Source organism: Nothoprocta perdicaria, unplaced genomic scaffold (genome assembly GCF_003342845.1).
Source record: "Nothoprocta perdicaria isolate Ctin4 unplaced genomic scaffold, notPer1 scaffold_36, whole genome shotgun sequence".
NCBI classification, from domain to species: Eukaryota; Metazoa; Chordata; class Aves; order Tinamiformes; family Tinamidae; genus Nothoprocta; species Nothoprocta perdicaria.
This window is the reverse complement of record NW_020455599.1, coordinates 184,547-199,432: the sequence shown is the minus strand read 5'-3', so window position 1 is coordinate 199,432 and position 14,886 is coordinate 184,547. Positions and strand designations below refer to the sequence as shown.

Here is a 14,886-nt window from a genome sequence, read left to right as displayed (position 1 = left end):
ACGACTTTCACATGCAAAATCTATTCTCACAGATATATTCTACCCATTTACAACAGGGCACTGGTGGTATGTACCTGTTAACAGAAGACAAAAATATGGAAGTAGCTCTGTTCTTCTCTATTTTAAACAAAAAATAATACAAACTCCCAAACCTTCTGATTCAGTTCTGCTTTGAGCATAGCTACAAGCTGATGTCAGCCTAGGTAAAATCCAGTATAAGTAAAAATTTGAAAATAAATTCTGATCCATTTCCAGTTTATGGAGGAGGGGGAATGGGCAAAACATGAACAAATTATAGAAAGATTCAAGTACATACTTCCTTCAGGTTTGATTAAATCTCAGTCCTGAAACCCTTTAAGTTGCACTAGAAAGTTTTTTGATCAATAATAAAGAAAAAGGAAAGAGAGATGATATGCATGCAGAAGCTGCTTTTGCTTTATAGAATAATCTCTGGTAGTACTAAAAAAATGCTTCATATATAGGAAGCTAGACTCAGCCAGAGTGAGGGTTTTTTTTTTTCAGAAATACATATACTATACTAAATGCTTCACAAAGTATAAACTACCACACAAAACATGTAAGATATTTGATATAAATCAGTGATAAATTCTAAAACATGGTTTCAACTGGGAGTTTTTATCTGATGTGTTAGCCTGAAATGACAGCATATAGTCTAACCATTGGAGTTAAATAGATGTTGCTTTAAGACAATAATCTGAATTTTGGTTTTGAGTAGGGGAAAAGAAAAAAAAGAAAAAAAGGAAGAAGATACATTCATCTTCTTACAATGCATGTGAAGGGAAAAACCCCTATTTCTATTACTATTTTAGGAGATATATAATGCTATGTCTATGATACTTTTGAAGAAAGTCTTTCTAAAAACACTATGTTAAATTTGAGTATGCTTTTGTTAAATATTTGCTAAATAAATATATATGTAGATTGCTGATTAAGTAGATAGCTCATGTGGGAACCTTCAAATATCAGGGTTCTTAATGAGGAAGGATCATTTCTTGCTACTTTGGTCAAAACCTGCAGAAATTGTTGAGTAAAACTATTTCCCACTCTTCTCTCTCCCAACGCTATTTAATTTTCAGTTCTGCTATTCTCGAGACACGATGTACCCTAACAATATGCTGCTCTGTCACACTCCGGCTCTAACTAAATTCAACACAGCTAATTAAAAAACTGGTGTAATGCACACCTAGGATAGCATTATTATGCTAAGTATTTGAAGCTCAATGTAATGGTCTCAAAGAGAATGAGAAGATACAGTGCATCTCTGAGACGCCCACATTAAATATAAGCACTTATTCTAGGACTGGAAAAGGAGGACTAATAGTCCCTGAAGGTTATTCTCATCTCCATCACTTAAAAAGGGTGGGAGATTACCTACTTGAAATTCCCACAGGGCTGCGTGGTACACAAATACTTCACTCATTATCCTTATAAAGTAGATATTTGAAGAAGTAAGCTTTCACTTTTGAAAGACATCACTGTCTCAAAAAGTAAAAACAAGAAAAACTAAATCACTCCAACCTCTGTAACTGTAATTCTCTACCAAAAGTGGACCAAGTAATGGAAAGTTGCAACCTCAGATCTCAGAAAGTACACAACACTTAGCAGATAAAAACTTGGTTCTGGAGACAGTCAAGATCTCCTTTTTCTTTCCTTGAAATGAAGAGAACTTGATGGCTGCTTTTTCCCTTCAAATTTCTATTAGAGCAATAAGGAAACATATCTGTGACTGCTTAAAATGGACTAACAAAATTATTCACGGTGAATGAACAGCAAGTCAACAAATCAAATTCAGATGTTCAAAAACATTTTATTGCCATGAGACAACTTACTTATATAAGAGGTGCGAAGTTTTTTCACAGACTCTGAATATAAGTTAGAAAGGCCGCACATGCAAGAAGCCACAGTCAGCATACCTTCATGAAGCAATGAGAAAAGGAAAGACGGAGACACTAACAGTACATTGGAGACAAAAAAAAAAGCCAGCAGAAAAACTAGTACAATAAGATTTAAAAGATGCTTTTGCCATGCAGATTGTTAGTATTAAAGCATAAGATGAAAAATATAAATATGATTTAATGTAACCACGGTTATATTCATGAGCAGAAAAGACTAAATTCATGAATGGCTTGGACACACACTTGTAAATTAAAGTCGAGTCACACAGATTCAATACCTTAAAGTAACAAAAGATAAGAAAAAGGGGAGTTAATCATCCCAAAAGGTAATTCATGATCTAAAATATACAAAGCAGAACTTAAACTCTTTACTCTCAACAGGAATCTAAGCACTGAACCAGCAAAGTTTTTTCTTTTTCCCCCGCTCACAAGAGGTAAGTTTTTTTTCCCCATAAAAGTCTTTATTTGTATAGAAGAAAAGATTTTATCTGAAGGGCCATGAATTGCATTGCTTTCTTAATATTTTTAGGACTATTTCCTCAGTTGAACTCACAACTGCCTGATAGTAATGGGATCTTTCTGAAATGAATGATTTATTAAAAAAAGGATCAGCGTGTCCATTTTCATTTGAATAAAATTAATAAAAAACTTACCTGAACTTTCTTTTGGATCACTCATAATAAACATTAGACATGAAGAAGTCTTTTGAATAACTTTTTATATCCTATCCTATCAAAAAATATTCATTGGGGGGCAACAATGAACTTGTTCCTAGCTCTGTCTTGAGTTCTTATCTCAACTAACTTAAAAAAAAAAAAGCTTAGCATTTTAAAATTGTTTTTTTTCTCCTTGTTTTTTAGTGGATTTTTTTTTTTCCACGACTAAAGCTAAAATTTGGATTGAAAGGTCATTTTCCTTCTCGATACTAAGAAACACTTTTCATACACACCCCCACCCCCACCCCCCTTTTTCAAAGCAGGATGAATGTCACCAGTTTCAATTCAGATATGGAATTGATTCATTTAAATGAAAGGCTCTTTTTTAAACTAACATGACAGATACATAACATAACTTGCTTTTGATTATCATGGATGTGCCTGTCAAAGATGGAACTAATAAATCAAAAGATCGCAGCAGAGGTACCGACCTATCTGCAAACATTAATGGGTTTTATATAAGCATAATATAAGGGTGTCAGGCTCATCAGAAATACCAGAATATTTTAGATGTAGAAGTTTGAATGTTCAATCTATGCTATCAAAACCTTATATCTGTCATAAATTTATTGTACATTCAAACTTCTACATCTAAAATTACCTCCCTCAATGTTTTCCCATCTAGTGGTTTGTACACTGCACTAATTAAAAATACAAGAATACAAGTAATGATACTGAGTGTCAGTTTAGATTCTAGTAAATGAAGTTTTCACAGGAAACATGAGGTTACAAACCCACAAACACTGTCATTAAAGACCGATCAAGAAAAAAAAAAAAAAAAAAGATGAAGCTAGAATGGAGAAAGAATATAATCAAATTCAAAGAACAGTCACTGAAAGCCCAGATAGGCTTAGAAGAGACAGAGAGACTTGGTTAGAACAAGCTCTGGTCTTCTCACCTCCAGACGGTTGCCGAGTTTTCCGGGGAGATCGCGGCTCTCTGCGATAAGGATCATTAGAACCATACAGTTCAATAGTGCCAAGATTCAAGAGCACTGTCTTCTGGAGGTAATCGACCATGGCAATACCATTACAGTTCCCAAAAACTACTCTGGAAAAAGGAAAGTGGGAGGAAAGATAATGCTAATCAAATGTTGGTGTAAGCTCATTTCAGTGTTGTGTTTTTTTTTTTTTTTTTTTTTTTTTAACTATTCAGAATAATTCTTTTTAAAATCAAACTCCTAAAATTCAGAATTACACATGTAATTACACATGTATATAAAACTAGTATTCTGGAATGCAGTATTAAGCGTTTTCTTGGGAAAATGCATGGGACACTGTGCAAAGCAAAGCAGATGACTGTCATTATACCTGCCAATCTATGCAACAGAAGTCTCAGCTGACACTTACTATTGGATCTACAGTGCTAACAGAAGTGCGGAAGAAAGTTGACTTGATATTGATGTTAATACGATCAAGTTCTGCCCTGACTCACCAAAAAGAATTATCTTTTAAGCAACTGGATAACAAAAAATAGCCTCTCCTCCACTGCTGTGCAGTACATGTGAACATGTCCTGCGTAGATTTCATTTTTATTAGCAACTGCTTTAACAAAATGATGAAAAAAAAACAAAATAAAAAATTTGTGTAGAATATACTTACAGGCCGTATGCTGAGTTGACTGCTAAGCTGGTTATCTGCTGAGGAGGTTCTCCACTCACCCACACCAGCTGGATAACGAGCTCAATTTGGTAGCCTGGAGACTGCTTGAGGGGAGAATTTTTAACTCTGCAATGTAAACAAAACATGCTGTCTTTTTATAACTCCATCGATTTTTTATTTTAAATAAGCTTAGAGCCTTTTATAGGCTTTCGATCCTATGTGACACTGGACATTAAAGTTGGCAAATTGCAAAAACAATTCAAACATATAAAAGCAACCAGAAGGAAAAGTCATCAACAGCGGTCATTTTTTTAAGACTACCTAATTGAAAATGACTTGACGAATGATCACAAAAACCTCAATTTCTCCTTTAGAGCAAGAATCAATAGCTATTTATTTATATGGTTATATATTACTTATTTATTTATATATTTACATATTACTTTATATTGACTTGAATAAAGATGTTCAGTGTTTACAGGACGGAATTAAAGATTTGTTTCAAAGTTGCCCAAAGGAGAAATCAGTTTGGAGAATGTGGAGGTGGGGAGGACTTCTTCCAATTTTCCTTTGAACTTAGTCCTGCAATTCAGTATAATCAGTATGATACAAATTCTCCTACCCAGGGAAAACAAGCTCATTAGTAGAGTTCTTTTTTTGATGGATCTGCTCAAGAAATTTAAATTCCAAATTGAGTCTTAACTTTAGAAAATAACAGCACATATACATCTAAATTTTGCATCTGACAATAAAGTGCAATATATATTTTGTGAAAACCACACACAAGCCTACTCTTCTTAAAACATTAATTTCTCAAATGAGTAAAATTCACACATGAATTCTTACTGCCCAATATAGAAAATAATAAAAAAAAAAAAAAAAAATCAAAACTAGTCAAAGAGTAGAAGTAAAATCCACCAGGCAGAACTTTATTTAAAAACTAAATGATGAAGACAGGACATTGATTTCATTGTCTGCTTCCCAAAATACAATGCAATTCCCCTACAGTTATGAAAAACTACTGTTATAAGCCTATGAACAGTTACTACTGAGTTTTTCTAGAGCCTTAAGCATTTTATAGTTCAATGAAAAATCAACCAAACTACTTATAAGTTAGGCAGAGCTGCAAAATGTTAAGTGGCTTATTCATTTCAATAGACAATACTACTTCAAAATAATTATACTGTTGCCATTTAAAATACATGCACTAAAGCAGGAAGATCTATACTACATTAAAATCTGTATCAAATCTTCCTATGGCAGGAGGAAGGCAAGCATTTCCTGATTTTTACAAGGTAGAAATATTAAATGCAAAAAATTTTGCATTGTAAACTTATTTATAAATTTCTTGAAACAGAACTCCACTTTCAGATATTTGGAAAATGTTGCTCAAAAAAATACAGCACTTTCCCCAATAATGAATTTTCTGTAATACTAAATATCACATCTCATCACATATATATTTTTGTAAAGTTTCAAGAGCAACAGTTATTAAAAGAATACACTTACTTTAAACATGGGACATTATCACGTAGTCCATCAGATGAACTGCTACTAGTAGACGGGTGAGACTGAGGGACAATGGACTGAGGATTGGAACCTGTGCCTGGAGTTGGCAAAGGAGGTACCTGCTCACCATCTGGGGTTTCAACATCATTTATTTCATATAGCAGTCGCACTTCCAGCATCTGTAAATAAAAGCAAAAACCACCACCACCAACAAAAACCCAATCAATGAACCAAAGGAAAAAAACCTCTAAACTCATAGTGAATTAAGACTTTCAAAAAAGTATATATGAATTAAATGAAGTACAAGTGAAGATACTAGTGCTAAGATTGATATCCAGGACTGGATGCAAGACACATTTAATTATCATTCCATGCACAAAATAAACTCTTATAACTAAGTCTTGTTTTATGTAGTTCAGGAATGCCAAAGCTAAGAGATAAGGAACATAAACAGCTTGGCTTAATTCAGTAGTACTGAACTGAATTCTCTGTTTAGTAAGTTTTGTGTTGAGCTAAATTATAACATTTTGAAGAACAGAAAGATGACATGACTTTGATTTTCTTTCTTCTTTTCTATTACAATATTAATATCAACCGTAGTGTAGTTTAAAGGCAATTCCCTCATTGTTCTATTGTCATCATCTGTAAAGCAGAACTTAACTCAAGAACTGATCACCAAGACCTGTATGTTAATTTAAAAACTTCCTTACCATTGAAGAAACTGGCTAGTTGCTATTTTATAAAAAATAATTTAAGAAAAGCATTCCTTCAGGTATTATATGCCTTCTAATATACATGATTGAACATTACACAGGAAAAAAAAAAGTCTCCTTGAACCAAGACTTTTCTGAAGGAGAATAACTGTCGAGCTAACTGGCAAGTCTGTTTATAGCAATATATTTTAGTTTTGACACCATCAGTTTTGGTCCACTATTTGCTTTGATAATTAGAACAAAGATCTATTATGGATAGCAAAACCAATGGAACCTAAAAACTTGGTGTATAATTTTCACTTTTGCCGAATTCAATAATTCATTATTTTTCAAACACAAACAATTTAGTCTGAGAGTTTTTTGGTCAGTTTATAAATCCAATGTTAAAAAAAGAAAACAATTAAAAATTGCTAGAATATTCTCATTATAGCTAAATCTTGTAGAGAAATGCTTATATTAATTACCGGAATGACTTCTGTTGTCACTTCTTGCTTGCTGAACCTGTAAATAATGACATGTGCAGAAACTCCTGCTATGCAGAGCATTCGACTTTCTGGACACCATGAGATGATCTGAATAGCATACGGATCTTCATCTACTATATCTGTGTTTGGCCTGTCATCCTTATTCCGTGATTTTTCAAACACTTTGGCTGTTTTTAGTTTATAAAGTACTTGCAGTGTTACTAGGAACAAACCAAAAGAAAGAAATATTAGTTTTGATAGAAACAGGGAAGCTTCTCTTGCATTTTTTCTGGTCCAGAAAGCCCTTCTCTACTCAGGAAAAGCCACTCTGTTCGTAAGAGGGCAGACATGAAGCACTGAATGTCTGTGTTGACACTGGTGCTTGAAAGAAATAGCTATGTTCATGTTAGTCAAAATAATAAATCCCCCCAGCATTAAACTAAATGCATTTATTTCTTTTTGATACAGGCAAGGAAAAAAAAAATTCTCTTAGCTTCAGACCAATTGTGGAAGAATTACTTTGTGTTGGCTTTAATAGATGACATTCAAGTCCCAATAGTGTGTTTTGTTTTATTTTCTGGCAACACTGACATAGACAAGACATATTTAATTCGTATTTCATTAGATTTCCTTTTTTTTTTTTCTGCCCATCTGATTCTGAGTGTAAATCCTTGGTGCTGTCCTCAAAGGGCTGGGATACTATCCAACAGCTAGCCACAGTATTCTGAATTTTACTTCCAATTCTTTCTTCTAGCATTCTCGAGCTCTCATGGTGTTGCTTTCTAGTCAAGTGCTCAAATTACCAAAACAAATATAAATGCTATTTTATACATTCTTTCTCCCCTTCCATATCGCAGTGGTTTCATCTAAAACACATTTGCTTCGTTCATCTCTAAGACTGCACAGGGAAGAGAAATTTGAAAGGTTTAACACAAAAAGTTTAACATTTGACAGTGTTACTCCTGTCAAGCCTATTAACCCATTTTGGAAGAAACTTAAATAGCTTTAATAGGTTTTGCTCTTGACACATCTATGCTGGCAGTATTTTTAAGCACACATGCTCAGTTAGTTATTCAGGTGCCACTCTCATCCCAAAGTGAAATTAAGATCTCTAACACTCCAAATACTCCTCCTCCTTGTTTTTAAACATACACTTTGCATCTGTTCCCTCCCACCCCCGCACACCCCTCAGCCTTTTGGAAGCTCACCAGTCTTCCAGAAAATTTTTAAAGAAAATTCTTAATGATTGCCAGATTGTTTCAGTCAGGTTTTAAGCACTAAGCATAAGTTCAGTCAGAACTAGATGATTTAAAACATGTAACTTATTCATCTGAAGTTGAGTTCTAGTTTGAAACCTTACTGCATTTCTGAACTATTGCCTGTGCAGACCATCAGATGCAACTGACCCTTTAACTAGAGAAAAATGCAAAACAGGATCAGACTCATCAACCTAATTCAGCAGTTCACCAGAGAAAGAAAAAAAAGTGTCTTTATTTTACTGTTCTGCTTTTCTTTATAAATGCCTGCGCTGTTGTTCTGGCTTAAGTTATTATTGGTTTGGATTCTCATTTTTGATAAAATAACGTATTAGGAGTTAGTATTTTATGGACACATGCCTCACTTGTGTTTCAGGCAGCAACAACACAAAAATAACTCACTGAAATTCAGTTGTATTATAAATAAATGTGTTTTCCTGTACATGTTCGGATGTTCAATGATGTGCTTCAGAAAATTCTGAAATACTTCCCTCTATGCTGGTCCCTGAATCACTACTGCATTTTCACTGAGGTGGTAAAAAAAAAAAAAAAAAAATCAATGAAACATTTAAAGAAAAACATGATGTTAATTTATTTTAATTTTAAATGAAAAATTCCTATATGATACTGACTATATATGAAGCAGAAAATATGAGAATGACCAGTTAGTGATTACATTCCATTAGAGAAATCAGTAGTTTAGAAAACTCCTATTGAATTAAAAAAAAAAACACACAAAAAAAACCACTCTACTGACAACACTTACTTGCAGAGGCATCCCAAAACTTGATTGACCCATCAGCATGCCTATGAAATATTAAAGAATTAATAAGATGGTAAAACAGTTAGTTGGAGAGTTAGACCTCTTTGTTACTAACCCATTAGAAATATATCTATACATCTAGTTCTATACATTTCTTGACATGTTGCTTATTACAGGGTGTTTTTACTTGGAATGAAACTTTTAAAGGAGAGAATCAAATTAACCATTTTTCAGCGTGTGAAGAGATGACCTAACTTTTATTTTAGCCTTGAAACTGACAAGGGACTAACTTTCTTCATGATTGTCTCTTAAACTCTTTGCAATGCCTACAATAAACTAACCACCAATCCTCATTAGGGTTAATGGGTTGTTCTGTGAAAATTTTTGTAGCACCCTTGCTTTCAGTTATGCACTGCATGAACTTAATCCATTACTTTTTAATTTTACTCTTTACAGTGAAGGTAGAATGATATGTCTCAAAAAAGTCAAAGTGAAACAATTTAAGTATTTGGTTGCCTTTTTAAAATTAAAAGTCTGTTTTCCCTTAAGAATTGAATTCAATAACTACTTAATGAATTTTGTATGCAAACAAACATAGCCCAGATAATCCCTAAAAGCTAAAGAATAAAGGAAGTTTCCAGAAGGTACTGAATCCAGAAAGCAGATACAATCACAATAACATTTTGTAACTATAAATCATGTTAGATCCCTGTTATTATGCTGCTTCCCTATCTTCTCTTCTGCATTTTGCTTTAGTTTCTTTTTAACTCCTCAAAAATATCATGTAAATAATTTGTTTAGTTAACATGATTTCTTGAACCAATCATACACCTTTCTAAGATATTGCTTTCTATAAAAGAAACAAAATGTTCTCACTTCTTCGTCAACTAATGAAGTTACTCCCTTATTGTGTCACTTACCCTGTAATAATTATCTCTGGATAGCTCTGAGTAATCAAACCCCAGTTGCCTCCACTGATGGGCCATTCCTAGAATATTAACAGATAGACTGAGGAAATAAAATATCATATTGCTCACAGTCAAATCATTAAAATTACTGTCACAAGACATTACAGATGCCAGTATTTCACATGAGCTCAAGAAGTAATTAGGCAAATCCACTGAAGAACAAAAAAAATCCACACAAGCTACGAACGACACTCGTTGCTCTCAAAGACCCCTAGTTTGCAGTAATCTGGCAACTGCTGGAAGTGCACTGGGTTAAGCATGACTATACACTTGCCTTACGCTTTGCCCTCTCTAGGCATTTTCTATCAAGCACTATTAACCAGCATAACAAGGGGGAGCCTTATTTTTAGCATGGTCATGCTTAATTTCTGTTTTTTTTTTAAAAAACAGTAGTTGATTTTTAATATTTTCAAACACGTAAGTACTAGACATTTTACCTTTTTACTGTAACCTTGGCGTTTCTGTCGAGCCCCAACTGAATAGAGTGCAGGTATGAGGTCCACAGGACAATCCGCAAAATATTCACAACAAGTAACTGGAGACTCATGTATTGTCAAAGGATAGGGATTCTCAAATATAGGGTACCTTTAATGAACCAAAAAGGAAGACTGTTAAGCTAGCAACTTCAATTGCAGAACACCTTGTGAAACACTGAACCTGTTAATTTTATATTCATTTTGTACAAAAAAAATAGGTTATGATGGTACACTCCATACCTTTTACTCTACTTTTAGAAGGTACACTAAAGGTATGTAGCTACACTACATACCTTTACTGCTCATCAAGCATACTAATAAAATACTGTTGATTTCTACCTGGAAATTGAAGTTTCTATTATTTGTAGAATACGCTTAAAACATTGGTATTTCCCAGCTTTAATTTATCTTTTAAAGTCTACTATTTTCAAGATGTGTAGAAGAATTGAAGTTACCTATTCTTAATTGTAATATTCTGCAGCTAACTAACTTTTAGGTCTGTTCTTACAGGAGGAATATAAGAAAACTATTTCACAATCTACTTGCAACTCTAAGATCACTTTCTGACAGTCAGAGGCCGTAATTCATAGTTACCAATTAAAAGCAAACAGAAGCACATATGAACTTGGCCTATCAACTCCATCAGAAAAATAACAGAGAAAGAAATCAATAGTTCCCAAGAGGGTGATACAAATGTGTGTATACACACACACATCTATCTGCACATCCCTGTATATATCTGATACACTACCTTAAGAAAAATTACCATGGTAGCACTAGGGGGAAAATCTTAAACTTTAAAATATACCATGATTAACAATATATTACTTATTTCTGTTGGTCAATCAGGTACAGTAAGGTTGCTTAACATTCTTACTTAGCTTAACTTAGCTACTACCTATTAATTCATGGTATGAAGGTACACAGTTTTACCTAGGAAACTTAATATCTACTATTCAAAATTTTATGTTTGGAGCAGGAAAGCAGCAAGGTAAATTAAGAAGCTGAAAAGCAGCAAGATGAGCCAGCCATTAAAAAGATGACCTAAGATTCTTACCCATTTTGTGCAAGATCAATTAGTACTAAATCCTTTTCTAGAAGGACAACTACAGCATATGGTTCCTGGAAGTCTAAAAAGAACAAGAAGATAACGTTACTTATCTGTAACACAAAACTTCAAGCATATGATCAGTCGTTGCCATTGGTAAAGGACAGAAAAGCTTTATAAATGACTGTACAGTCTCTGAACACATTTCACACACTTACCTCTACTGCCCTCATATATTCCAAGTTTGTAAGTCTCCTCTCCCTTTAGTTCAATATTCCCAACTCCTTTCTTATTGAGCTAGACACTCTTAAGCAGATAAACTAACAGTAGAAGTAACATGCAGAGGCATTTACATAAACATTAAAGCTGACCAAAAATGGTTACTGAACAATATCTCCCCATTGCCAGCTCTCTTCCTTAAACTTACTGTGGCGAAAGCAGCAATAATCATAGAATCATAGAACCACAGAATGCCGAAGGTTGGAAGGGACCTCAGAGGTCATCGAGTCCAACCCCCCTGCTCACGCAGGGTCACCTAGAGCACGTGGCACAGGGCTGCATCCAAGCGGGTTTTAAAGATCTCCAAAGAAGGAGACTCCACAACCTCTCTGGGCAGCCTGTTCCAGTGCTTTGTCACCTGCACAGTGAAGAAATGCTTCCTTAAGTTCCTGTGGAACTTCCGATGCTTCAGTTTGAAGCCATTTCCTCTAGTCCTATCGCTGGCCACCACTGAAAAGAGGCTGGCCCCCTCCTCCTCACTGCCTCCCTTGAGGTATTTATACACGCTGATCAGGTCCCCCCTCAGCCTCCTCTTCTCCAGGCTGAACAGACCCAGCTCTCTCAGCCTTTGCTCATAGGGCAGATGTTCCAGGCCTCTGATCATCCTGGTAGCCCTGCGCTGGACTCTCTCCAGCAGCTCCACATCCCTCTTGTACTGGGGAGCCCAGAACTGGACGCAGTACTCCAGATGTGGCCTCACCAGGGCTATGTAAAGGGGGGCGATCACCTCCCTCGACCTGCTGGAGACGCTCTTCTTAATGCATCCCAGGATCCCGTTGGCCTTCTTGGCCACCAGGGCACACTGCTGCCTCATGGTCAACTTTTCGTCCACCATGACACCCAGGTCCCTCTCTGCGGGACTGCTCTCCAGCAGGTCCACGCCTAATCTGTACTGGTGTCCAGGGTTATTCCTCCCCAAGTGCAGGACCCTGCACTTGCCCCTGTTGAACCTCATGAGGTTTCTCGCCGCCCAGTCCTCCAGTCTGTCCAGGTCCCTCTGGATGGCAGTGCAGCCCTCAGGGCTATCAGCTACTCCACCCAGTTTGGTATCGTCGGCAAACTTGCTGAGGGAGCACTCCAGCCCTTCATCCAGGTCATTAATGAATAAATTGAACAGGACCGGACCGAGAACTGATCCCTGGGGGACACCACTAAGTACAGGCCTCCAGCTGGACTCCGCACCATTGACAACCACTCTCTGCACCCTGCCATCGAGCCAATTCCTAATCCACCTCCCCGTCCACACATCTATCCCACACCTTTGGAGCTTGCCCAGGAGGATGCTGTGAGGGACAGTGTCAAAAGCCTTGCTCAAGTCCAGATAGATGACATCCACCGCTCTGCCCTCATCTATCCAGCTAGATAATGAAACTATTTGCTTCCAAAAAAGATTGCAAGTGAGCTCACCTAACACTAAAATAACAAAAAATGAAAGGCAGTTTACAAAGTTTTGTTTGCCCTCCATACTAAGCAACTGTCTGTACTGGCAGATGAACAAACACTGGAGTCACCAGAAATATAATATTTCTGACCTGGGACAACTATTTAATCTATGACAAAAATCCCCTTCCGTAGAAAAGAGATTACAAGTTAGTGAAGAAATTCCTGTGAATATTGAAATTATTAATAAAGTTACTTAAAGTTAAGAGCACTACACAAATGCTAATTATGACTTAGTAATGACCGGAAAGCTCTAATAAATATTGATGAACACGTCTGCAACTTGTATAGCTTAAAATTGTAATCCTACTTTTTATCTGCATAGGATTTTGGCTAAAGAGGGTTAAAGAGCGCAAAACCCATGCAGTTTAGAATCATCATTCCTCTAGAAGCAAAATAAGCTTCAGAATAAACTCTTTTATTATGAAAACAGACAGAGATAACAAAAGTTTCTGCTGCAGTTTGAGTCACAGTGATAAAAAAAGAAAGGCAGCAGTTCAGAATATTCTGACGGGATTCAAGTTCGGAGAGAAGTAAGAAGTATTGAGAAAACTCTTTCTAGTCCTACCGTTAGGATATGGCGTTTCACAGAGGGTTAGAAAATCCACAATAGAATAATCCATTTCTAGCACAGCAGTACTTTTTCCGTGCATAACCGTTAAACAGGGTCTTCTTCCCACAGTGTCGTAGGACAAACCTCCTGAGAGAATGATGAAAGGCTCCCTAGAATAAAGTAGAGAAATTCAGGATCAAACCAAGGTAACACAGAAGTAGAGACTGATCAGTTTTCAAAACCCTGGAATAAAGTTCAATAAGATATATTAAACATAATGCAAAACAACTCTCCATGCAATGGGTACTTTAGGTATATATTTCAAAATTTAAACAGAGTTAGATTACACAGATTTTTCCAACTCCTCCTTGAAACCTTCTTTTCCATTGGGCTTATTTAATTAATCTCAGTATCTCTTTGCCAAGATGATGTTTTTCTGGTGGGGGGAGGGTGGATGCGTTAAGGATTTTTTTTTTTTTTTTTTTTTTTTTTTATTTTTTTTATACAATATTCCAGCAGGATAGGGAAGAAATAGTGCCATGGATTTTATTTTATGCATATAATTAATCTCAAGCCTGAAGTATGAACAATTTTCCAAATACTGTAATTTTGCAGTCACAATAACACGATTGTTTTGAAGAACCAAGCTGCTTGATATAATTCAAAGACGTAACTTTAGAAAGGCACAAATAAATTTCTTACTATGCTTTTATTCTAGACATTTTATCTATTCTTCCTCTGCTATTGTACACAAAATTCAAGGCCCTGCTTTTTTCGTAGACCAAATTCCTACTGATAACTAAATGACTGAGCTGAGCAAAGCAAAAACATTTTCTCTAGTTTTGAGAAAATAGATTATGGTCTTCCTCTAAAAAAAAAAACCAAAAGTTTTAAGTCTTTACATAAACAGACTACAAAATATGTTCTCTAACCTGCACATAATACATAGCTTAATATCTCATCTAAAGAAAAATAAGATCAAAGATGAATGCAAGAGTTTCAGTATTGAGTATAAAAAGTCACTATTCCCATTAAAATTGTGCTTGTTTGAACAAGGGCTAATGATGACTATTGCCTCAAATTCCTGGTTATATTTCTTTAAAAAGCAAGAGGGTGCAATTCCTCTGACCTACTTTCGTAACCTCTCTAAGATGATATGAAGCCTACCCTTTGTTTGCATCTGC

The 14,886-nt window shown here is 35.5% G+C and overlaps 1 protein-coding gene across 3 annotated transcripts in view; it reads right to left on the bottom strand.

The window, feature by feature from the left end:
• Nucleotides 1–14,886, bottom strand: part of STXBP5 (syntaxin binding protein 5) — a 97,615-nt gene that overhangs the window by 24,008 nt on the left and 58,721 nt on the right. For all 3 annotated transcript variants that reach the window (XM_026044355.1, XM_026044353.1, XM_026044354.1), the window contains exons 10-18: nt 13,718–13,872; nt 11,440–11,512; nt 10,344–10,491; nt 9,859–9,926; nt 8,942–8,982; nt 6,920–7,140; nt 5,743–5,921; nt 4,234–4,359; nt 3,531–3,682 (exon numbers count right to left, since the gene is read on the bottom strand). In XM_026044355.1, coding sequence (XP_025900140.1) covers nt 3,531–3,682; nt 4,234–4,359; nt 5,743–5,921; nt 6,920–7,140; nt 8,942–8,982; nt 9,859–9,926; nt 10,344–10,491; nt 11,440–11,512; nt 13,718–13,872 — 1,163 coding nt within the window. The remainder of the gene's footprint in view (nt 1–3,530; nt 3,683–4,233; nt 4,360–5,742; nt 5,922–6,919; nt 7,141–8,941; nt 8,983–9,858; nt 9,927–10,343; nt 10,492–11,439; nt 11,513–13,717; nt 13,873–14,886) is intronic.